Here is a 10491-nt window from a genome sequence, read left to right on the forward strand (position 1 = left end):
TGCCAACGGCAGTTAAAGACATCATCAGGTAGCTCACTCTCTATCAACCCCCCACACCAGAGCCCACAGAAAGTAAGAGGTGCCCAGCTCTGTCTTTCCGTACGAGTCCAGCTGGCTAGCTTACGCCGCTGGCTAAAATGGGTTTGAGCTGAGAACGCCATTTGACGTTAGAGCTAATTGGATCCAGTGGTCAGCTGCTATGCAAAGGCTGGTCACCTCTCCCAGACACATACTCACTTTTGCTTTCCCAGCATAAGCCCGGCCACTCCAGACTCCACAGAAAGTGGTGCAGGGACAAACTGTCCCTGCTTACAAAAAAAGGTTATCTGCTAATTTGATTTCCTAAGCTGGCTCAGCAAGGGGTCAGACTAGAAGCAGTGCCAAGGAGGGAGTGGGAACATCCAGGCACACTTCTGATGCCTAGCAGCAGCTAGCTAGCAACCAGGCTTATCCCTACTGCCAAACTGCACATTAAGGCAGATTCTAAACTGGAGCAAGATAGGCATAAATCTCTGCTGGCTTCACTGTGGAGGCCAAAATCTGTTCAACTAGCAGAAAGCTGTGTTCAGTGCAGCATACTGCTAGCTAGAAGGGTAAAAAATCCTTAGACTGACACAGTATGTAATAATGGTCTAGGCTTTCCTGGTTTCTGTTCTAGAAAGTATGTAAAACAAGAATTCAAATTCATAAGACACTTTATAATTTTTATACAGACAGGATTTAGCTGTAGTTATTTAATATCAACCCAATGACGCAATTCTTACCCTTGTCAGGAAAGAAAGAGGTTTCCTTTCATTTCATCACTAACAGGAGCAAGACCAGGAATTCAGTCCAATTGTTGATGGCACTCCTGTGAGTTTTCCACTTCCAGATAGACCATTTGCATAAAACAGAACTTCAAAACACAAACTGCAGATGTTTCTTATTTCACATTTGGCACACAGACTACATGTATTACCTCATGCCTGCTATGCTGGCTTGCCTCTTTGTCTTTGCAGTCAATGCACTATTCACCCCATAGAAACATAAAATGGTATCCTTAGTTTCCATTCTCTTCCATATAGTAAATGCAGAGGAGAAGACTACCTTTTGAACTTGAAACTTAAAATATGAAGAGGGGAACATCCAGGAAAATAAACACATTAAGTTATGCTTAAACAAACTTTGAACAGCGAGCCCTCAGGACATGCAGTCAGTTCCTAGAGTGTGTTAAAAAGCTGTACACTTGTAGGTGACCAGCTGAATACTCTTCCTGTCAAAAAAAAAAAAAAAACCCAAAGAAAAAGACAATCACAGATTACCATCTATGATTCAGCCCTTCTTGCAGCTTAACTTTAATGGCATTCAAAACCACAATCAGGTAAGTTTTTCTCCAAATTGTTTGCCATTCCAAGATTTTTCTTGCAGAATCACCTTTGCACTCCCTCTTTCTGTTTAAAGAGTTAATTCGTTCTCCTCTGTGCATAGGCAAAAGTGAAGTAAGTATAGCTGCTAGAATGAGTCAAAATATACTAAATGGTTTTAAGCAGCTCCCACACTTACCAGAGTGGATCAAATACAGGAGTCTAGCATTCTTACTTTTTTTGAAAAAGAGCGTAATTTCCCTCCTCCTTGTAATCAGATCTAAAGATATCCTTGATGCTAAAATACATGAAGACAGAGATTAAAAAAAAAAAAAAATTAAATACTTCACTCACATAACACTACAACTTTCTCCATCATTTTTTAAAGAGGTCTAATGTGTATTATACACACAACAGGATCTACTTTAATATGGACATATCAGAGAATGAGCCTCCAGACTACAGTTTCAGTGCATGCCAAGAGAAGGTATGCGCATCAGGTAAGGGACTTCCCACATTGCGACATTTGTGTTAAAAGGATGAAACTCTGACTTCACTTAAGTCATTAGGAGATTTTTCTTACAAATTTCCAAAGCTCATGCCATAGGGCACTTTTCCCCAAGCTCAGCTTCTCTGCTTCCACTCACACCTATTCAGTATAAGCAAGGATGATACTCTGGAATTTAAAACAAAAGAACAGTAGTTTTCGAAAAAAAATAACAATCCTTCACACTGTACACCAACCCTACCTAGAACACTTCTAGTCAAAACCAGTACTTCTTGTCTTGTCATCTTCACAACTATAATCACTTCCGATTTAAAACTTTTCAATAATTCTACCGACCACACTAAAGCCCTTGTTCAGTTTGGATTTTCACATAATTAAGTGAATAGAAAGAGGTTAAGATCACAACTGTTAGCTTTCTTTTCCATAAAGTCTCTAGCAAAAGCAGTGAAGTTTTAAGAAATGGCATTTTCAATGCCTTTTAGTGCTTCTAGCTGGGTCACTATACTCCCACTGTTTTCTTACTACCCACATAACTGTCAGGCCTTTGATCAGTGCTAGTCACTGTACTTTTATATAAAGCATTAATTCTTAACTATAAGAACATCTCCTAAGGTTCAAAAATGCCAAAATGTATAAATAGCTTTGTCATAGAGTAGGCATTCAGGAGAAAAGATACCATCTTCTAAAGAGGGGGGGGGGGGGGGGGGGAAGGCTTATTTATTCTGAAACATTTGTAAAAGCTGCAACTTTCCACACCATCTGGAAACTATGCTACAAAAGGAGTAAAGCAGACATTAAAAACATAATGATACCTTATAAGGAATCTCAGATCTGCCTCCAGGACGACTCAAGAATGTTTCTTGTCTGAATACTACACCACCGGTCTCTTTACATATTAGGAAGTTGAAAGTTTTAAAAGCATCGTTTGCTTTTCTACTTGCATCTGTTAAGTCTCATTCAGGTATTTTCATCGATAAAGAGGCAGCACAACTTTTCCTTGACACTACCTGCACTGCCCTTCCTCAGCAAAATGAGATGGTCTCCTACTACCTCTCTAGTCATTACCCATTCTTCTCAACTCATTTCAACCCATATGCAAGTCTACTAATAGGTGGAAGCTACACTGTCCAATGGAATTAATGTCACTTTTTCCTGATCCTCTCTCTTAATCTTCCTTGGCCTTCACAGTAAATCTGAGGATTAACTATATACTTCCTGATGTTATCAGCAGTGGCGATGCAAGATGGTGCTAGGTTTTTCCATTATCCATCAGCTGACCCAAGAGCCAGCCCATGTGACTTCAGGTATTCTGTACCCACCTGACATAGATGCTTCCTGCTGCAATGTCTCATACTGGGGTCAGGCAACTGGAAATCCCCCCTTTGGTATTTGTTTAACTTTATTATCCTCCTGGTCCAGCTTCCCAAACTAGCTTGCCATAAGGCTGAACAAGTGCTAGAGCGGGTGGAAGTACCCAGAAGGGTGGAAGCTACTACCCACCAGATAATTTCAGCTGTGAAATGAAATTGTACCCTGCAATCCACCCATATACACCCCTTCAGACAAAAGAAGGGGTTCACCTGTCACATCTTTCCACATTTCAGGGAACACCCTACCTCGAAAAGAAAGAATTCTCAATGCTTGCCCTTCCTTTATCTGTGTTAATGCCTCCTTTTACAGAGTGGTCATTCAATTATCAAAAAACAGCAAAGATCCCTGGGGAATGAGGACAAGAAAGATGCAGTGCCACTTACAGCATGGCTGGCTGCAGAGAAATAGGTCACTTGAGCGTAGCTGTGCAATCAATACGATGTTCAAGCCCAGGCAACCAAGCCAGATGCTGCAGAGAATGTTGCCTGGAGAAAACTAGTGTCTTCAGGGGCGATTCCACAGGGATCAGCAGTTCCGAGGGATGTGAGGGATGATGGGTCAGGACTAACACAAACCTAAGCACACTTGTGAGGGTATTTACACAAGTCATTCCCTACTGCATGTTATCTTCTCCAGCCACCCACCTCCGGGCCTCTGCAGCCGATTTGCAGTCTCCCATGTGGCACATTTATAACCACCTCAGCTTGCCCTAGACAACAAGAAACTTCCATGCAGAAGCCTAAGACAGAAATCAGAACCTGATACCTCCGTACACCTTTTCACATCTCCCCCCAGCGCTGGCAGGGATAAACTTCAGGGCTATACATAGTATTATTCCAGGCACCAAAAAAAAAAAAAATACTCAAAATGTAATGGCTTCCTTCTACAGAAGCCGTACCAGACGCAGGTGCCCAGGTGCTGATGGGGGGCTGCAGGGCAGCCTCTGTGAGGGGCGGCTGGGGCTGCCCGTGGCAGGCACGGCCAGTTCCAACAGCCCCACCGCAGGGCACAGCCGGGCCCTTGGCAAAGCATATGCAAGGGCAGGCAAAACACTGTGGGAGCAACGAGTGAGGGGGTGGAAAACAGTGTGAGGAACAGCCCTGCGAACCCAGACATGAGAGCAGAAGGGGAAGAGAAGGAGCAAGAACTCTGGGCACCTGAGCAGAGAGTCCCCATCAGGTCCCACAGACGCCAGGTTGGAGTAGGGGAACAGTACGAGGAAGGAGGAGTACGGAGAGGAGCTGTCACGGACTGACCTCAAGGTCCAATCTCTTTTGCCAGGGACGGTATCTGGTGAGCAACCCCCGTCTTCATCTCAGCTTAGGAGCTTTTCCATCTCCCATCCCACTGAGGAGGGGGGAGCAAGTGAGCGGATGGGCAGGCATCTGACAGCCAGCCAAGGTTAACCCACCACAGAAGTCATTAAGAAAGCCACTTTTTTAATCACGTAACAAATATACTGAACGCATTTTAAAGCTGATCACAACCACAATGACGCTGTTTTATTGTCAGTGTGCATTTCAAGAGACATTTGGGCATCTGAGAGACTACTGACAACTACAACCAAGTCAGCACTTTTTCAGCCAAAAGAAACCAGCATGGAAATAGACAATTAGTTTAACTCTCCAACTACCAAACCACAGGCAAGTTACATGATAAAAAAAAGCATCCAAACAGTACAAGGCAGAGCAGTTGATACTGAACCGTGTAGTACTATCCTCTTTTCCCTAACTAACCTGTCTACAGGTTTTGCTTCCCACAGTGGCAGGTGATCACCTCTGGCTATAACCTCAAGTCATGCCAGAGCTGTTTGATTTCAGAGGCTTTCAGATACTCTTACCAACGTGCATCATTACTGTATTTAGCAACTTCATATTTTGAAATGCATGGGTTCCTTAACAGGTATTAAATGCCTGACTAAAACCTTAGAATAAATATTTTGGAACCATAACAAGCAATATTTGGTGGACATAAATCCTAGGCATTCTTTGGAAAAACTACATATGCTCTTATCCTAACTAGAACTTCCTTTACCACCATCCCCTAGAGCAGACATGATGGCTCAGGCTGCTTTTTACTATAAACTCATTCTGTACAACTGTTTAACGCATCCTTCTCAAAATCATTAAACAAATGACTACTTCCTCTAATTAAAGTTTTAAATGCACAGAATTACTGAGCTAGAGGTCTACATTCAGTCAGTAAATATTTAACATACAGTTAGCATACAAGAGATTACAGCAATTGCTAACCCCTACGAACAACAATATAATACACCCTTACATTTACCCCTCTTTTCTTCCTAGTCAAGACATTTGTGTTTTGTACGCATTAAAAGAGTGGATACTATGTCCATAAAAGTGAATTGCTGGGGGGGGGGGGGGGGGGGGGGGGGGGGGGGGCATTGTTTCTGAAGGAAGTAACTCACAGTTCCACCACCAAACATAGAATGTCATTTCACATCATTGCAACTTCTGAAAGATGGCAGAGGCCATTCTAGCAGTCAGTCCTGCAGCTGCAACATTACTTTTTTAAGCTTGGGTAATCAATCTTTACAACGCACCATATACATATGTGTATATATATATACACACACACATAACTGGTAAACAATTTGAAGTCTACCCTTGGTAACACTAGCTCACCATTTATTGCCTTGCCTAACCTGCAAAGATAAACCTGCCTTCTCAAGAAATCCCAAGAGCTGTCACATTCCCGGCTGCAGACCTCCAATAGCAGACCAATAAAACTTGTTACAGAAACAAAACTACTGGATTTCGGTCCCTGGCTCCACCACAAAGGATGAAAGAGAGTAACATCAGTCCCATCCCCCCCAGCCTGGCTATGTAGTGAAATCCATGGATATCCCAAGAAGGCTGCGCCCCACTGGCCTCACAATGTGTTGTGACCTTATTGCTGCTGACACTTTGATTGTGACATCCTTAAATAATCTTTCAGACTTGTATGTGTCATGCTCACTGACAACAAGGGTTAAGTACAAGAACGCACGTGATTTTTGGAATACGCCTTATGAACAAACCACATTGCCAGGCCTCTAGAAGCAGAGGGATGCAGGCTCCTATTTTTAGGGAGTGTCAATCACATCCTTTTGCGCACCTCACTTCTTGTTTTCACCACTTATTTTGTCACCCAAACAATTATTACCAGCCAAATTTCAGTAGTGGTCAGCTCTTGGTAAAATTGGACAGTGGAGAGAGATTTGACTAGAGGTGGTACAGTTTACCTGAAGTAATAAATATTTCTTGTTTCATTGTAACCTATATTTGTTTCACTTGCTGCAGCCATCTGTTGGACACAGGTAGCCTAACTGAATGCCTGCATGCCCCAGAGAAACAACACATCTAGATGAACACTTCCATAGGCTTTAAAGAGTTATTAACCAACTGTACATTTCAAAGGACAACAGTCTAGATGAATAAGCAAAGGGCTTGAAACACTGCATGCCCTTCACCACAGTTATTTAAATTTCTGCAGCACAGTGGATAACTGCTGCCTTTATAGAGGTATAAACTATGCTGCAAGGTTTTCAAAAACAGTTAAACGTGTACAAGAAGACTGAGAGGCTGTCAAGTCACATACATTCCAAAAATAGCAATTTAATTTTTCAGGACAGGTACTGAGACTGTAAGAAGCTGGATTTATTTTACATGGGTAAACTCTGTCATTACATCCACTGGATAAACAAGAAGCACCTAGCATAAAAAAAAAAAATAAAAATCTCAGCAGCATGCAAACAACTGAGCACGTTTTTTTCAGAGAATGCACTGCTCTTGAACTGAAAAGCAAGAACAATTTGGAAATGACAAGAGAATAAAACTGAAGGCCACAAATTAAATACTCCAAGAAGTGTCCTTGCCTGTTACATTTTAAGAAAATCAGAATTAATTTGCATCTATTACTGAAAATCTGATAATTCCCCTGTGCAAATAGTTACAGAATTCTTTAGTAGGCATCCAGCTTTGTAAGGGAATTGCATTATTTTCAGCAAAAATAGGATTTCTAAATACCCATATCCACAAGCAAAACAGAACGCTTTTCAGTAATAAACACAGCTTAACAAGAATTAAAAAGTCATTAACTGTGATGCTCCCACACCAATATTTAAAAAACAAGCGAATCCATAGCAATTAATGCTACTAAAGAATTAAGTTTATTTTGACAAAAGAAAAATTCCTTCAGCTTGAAAAATAAGTACTTAAAACTTCTGCTTCTTAGTAGGACACTACTGTTCTGTGCTAGAATACTTTTCCCTTCCTTTTCAAAACAAAAATCTAACCTGGCAATAATATAATAGCACAGAATCTTAGTAGCCATTATCCCTTCATTAAAATACGTGCATGGAACTAATTAACTTCCTCTTCTTTAGAGGGATTACAAACATCGAGACACAGCTTCTTGACTCTTTCAATGTAAAAAGGGACTACTACGTTGGAAATGATAATGCACAGATCATATCTCAAGGTTAAACCTTTATCTACTTGCCTTCTAATTAACCACCAACTCTGTTAGTCTATCTTATCTCAAATTAGAGATTTTTCTGCAAGTTTTGCTACCTCACACTTCTACTGCTTATAGATAAAAGTACATTTTGAACTTCATATTAACCTTGAGTATTTAAAGGAAAGAGAGTATGGGGGAGGAAAGAAAAGCAATACACAAAATTAGTTCTCAAAGGCGATTGTGACAAATAAGAAAAAGTAAAGCATTCACCCAACAACTGACTGATCAGAATTGCTTACAAATTCAATAAAGTACTAAAACACTTTATTTGACCCCAAACATAATGGGAAGACACTGTAACAACTGGCACAATTCAAAGTTTTCTGAAGCAAATGAAAAATTAACACCAACAATCTGTGTAACTGTCTGAAGTTGGTGCCAGTGTGTGCTCGTGATACAACCTTCTGATATTCTTTACCCAAAGACAAATAACCAAGACCTGAAACACCCCAAATTCCTGCAATTTCCATCAACTTAACTGAAATCTCTGCGCCTAGCGCTCAGAATACCCAATACCTTTGCAAGCTGTAGCATAAAGATAATGTAACTCCATTCGTTTGCGGAAAGCTTTAAAAAAAACAAACAACAAAAAAAAAGACAAACCAAAAAAACATAACACTTCAGTCTTCAACAAGGCAAACATTTTATACATAGAAATTAATAACTTAATAATAGTACAGAAAAAAGGAACAATGTCTTCTTTCACATTATCGGGACTGAACATTAGATTACTTGTAGAGATCCAGGCAGCTGCTGAGAACATCTTAGCAGCTCTTGTATTTGCAAGAAAAACCCTGTCAGTCGAAAGCAAAACAATCCTGTCATTTAAATAATATGCCAACTAACTGTATATACATTACACAGCCACATTTTCCAATCCCAAAATTAAAACTCGAATCCAGATTTCTGAAGAAAAAAAAAAAAATATTCCAGCAGTACTACTTTGCATTTGTAACAGCAGAGCCAAACCACAGACCTTCACAGTGATCAATTACTTCAGTAAGTCAAAATATCACAAAATCTTTGCAGGAACTCTGCCAGAGTGAAGCAGGTGACAGAGTTGGCAATATTTCCAAATCCTGAGAAGGGTATCCAAAACAGTCGGTACATCGTCTTACCTGCCCAAAGGTAATGCTCATAGGGCTCTGCAAACAGATCATCAGTTTTCCTCTGCCAGTTCTGACAGCCTTTTTACAGCTGAAAGTTAGCCCACCTCCTACAGCCAGGATGTCCCCCCAGTGACAAGCTAAGTCCAGGCGTAACATTTCAGCGTATCCCAGCCAACCTGCAGAACTAGGCTCTAATTAACCCAGAGACAGAAGGCCGGGGGGGGACACACAACAACAACAACAACAACAACAAACCCAAAAACCAGAGAAACAAAAAAAAAGACTCGACCGATTTGATACAGGCTAAATTTTAAACGGAAAGCACTGAGACGCGCGCTTCCAGCCTCCGCCTAGACAGACTAACAAACGGGGCGGGGGTGGAGGGGAGCGGGAAGAGAAGGCCAAAACAAGGAAACGGATTATATAGGTTAAGCTCAGCTTTTACCATCCGCTGCAAGGTCCAACGAAGTAAACACCGAGCCCTCCGCCCGGCCGCCCGCCGCCTCGGGCCGGTCCCCGCGCCCGCTCCGGGAGGCCCCGCCGCCACGTCCACCCTCACGGAGCCGGGTGGGGAGGCAGCCAGCCGCTTCCTCGGACGTTTCTGTCCCTAAGAGCGAGCCGGGCCGGGGAAGGGGAAGGGGAAGCGGCGCGACGCTGTCCGCCGCCCCACCGCGGCGGGCCCGTGTGCCTCCCCCAGCCCCATCCCTTCCCGCCCCGCCGGGACGCGCCGGGGCCGCGGGGTCCTTACCCGCCTTGCAGCCGCGCAAGCCGAGCTGGGGGTGCAGCCCGCTCCACATGGTGCCGCGCCGCGCCGGGCCGGGCCGGGCCGGCCGCCGCTCTCCGGCCGCGGCGAGGCGGCGCTGCACGCTCTCCGGCGGCCCCGGCGGGCGGCCGCGGCCCGGATGGCCGGCGGCGGCGGCCGCTCCGAGTGCCGAGGGAGGTTAGCGGCGGGCTGTCGCCGCGGCGGGGGCTGCTGCCTGCCCCAGGGGCGCCGCAGCCATGGTGCCGGGCCGCGACCGCTGAGGGCGGCGGGACCTCGTCACCCCCGCGCAGCAGACAAAACTTGCTTTATTGCGCTACCGCCGCTGCCTCTCCGGCCCTGGGAGCGGGGCGGAGACAGGGGCGGGAGCCCCGCCGATGCTGCGCTGCTCGGGGACGAGGCGCTTACATAACCCAGCCCCCACGGCGGGGAAGCGGGGCGGGCGGCCGCGGGGCGCCGGGGCGGGGGGCGAGGCGGCGCTGGCTGCAGCGGCGGGTCCGACTGGCCCGGCCCGGCCCGCAGGCCGCCCCCGCAGTGCAGCCGCACAGGCCCCGCCGGGTTCGCAGAGGTGGTTTGGGCGCTGCCGCTGGGCTCGGGGCCGCTCGTTGGCTCGTCCGGCTGCCCCCGAGCCTGCCCGGGCGGGTCCGAGCCCCCGGCGGGAGTCGCGCCCCGCGCTGCGGCCCGCTGCGCCTCGCCTCGGGCCGGCCCGCAACGGCGGGAGCCGGCGTGGGGCAGGCACTTAACTGACAGCGCTCAACCCGGTATACAGATCATTGGTTAAAAACAAAGGACATGCCTTATTCCAGAGTAACTTAACTTAGTAGACTTTACAATAAAATCACAGTTTTTCAGTGTTTGTTTTTAGTAAGAAAACTAAGT

The 10491-nt window shown here is 45.0% G+C and overlaps 1 protein-coding gene across 2 annotated transcripts in view; it reads right to left on the bottom strand.

Moving 5' to 3' along the window:
- Positions 1 to 9966, bottom strand: part of CEP85L (centrosomal protein 85 like) — a 120030-nt gene extending 110064 nt beyond the window's left edge. Inside the window, exon 1 of one of the 2 annotated variants that reach the window (XM_037391213.1) lies at positions 9601 to 9966. In XM_037391213.1, coding sequence (XP_037247110.1) covers positions 9601 to 9649 — 49 coding nt within the window. In that variant the 5' untranslated portion in view covers positions 9650 to 9966. Of the gene's footprint in view, positions 1 to 2663; positions 2919 to 9600 lie in introns of those variants that run through there. The other variant, XM_037391214.1, reaches the window with a different exon arrangement.
- Between the last annotated feature and the right edge of the window lie 525 nt (positions 9967 to 10491).

This window comes from Falco rusticolus, chromosome 6, assembly GCF_015220075.1.
Source record: "Falco rusticolus isolate bFalRus1 chromosome 6, bFalRus1.pri, whole genome shotgun sequence".
NCBI lineage: Eukaryota > Metazoa > Chordata > Aves > Falconiformes > Falconidae > Falco > Falco rusticolus.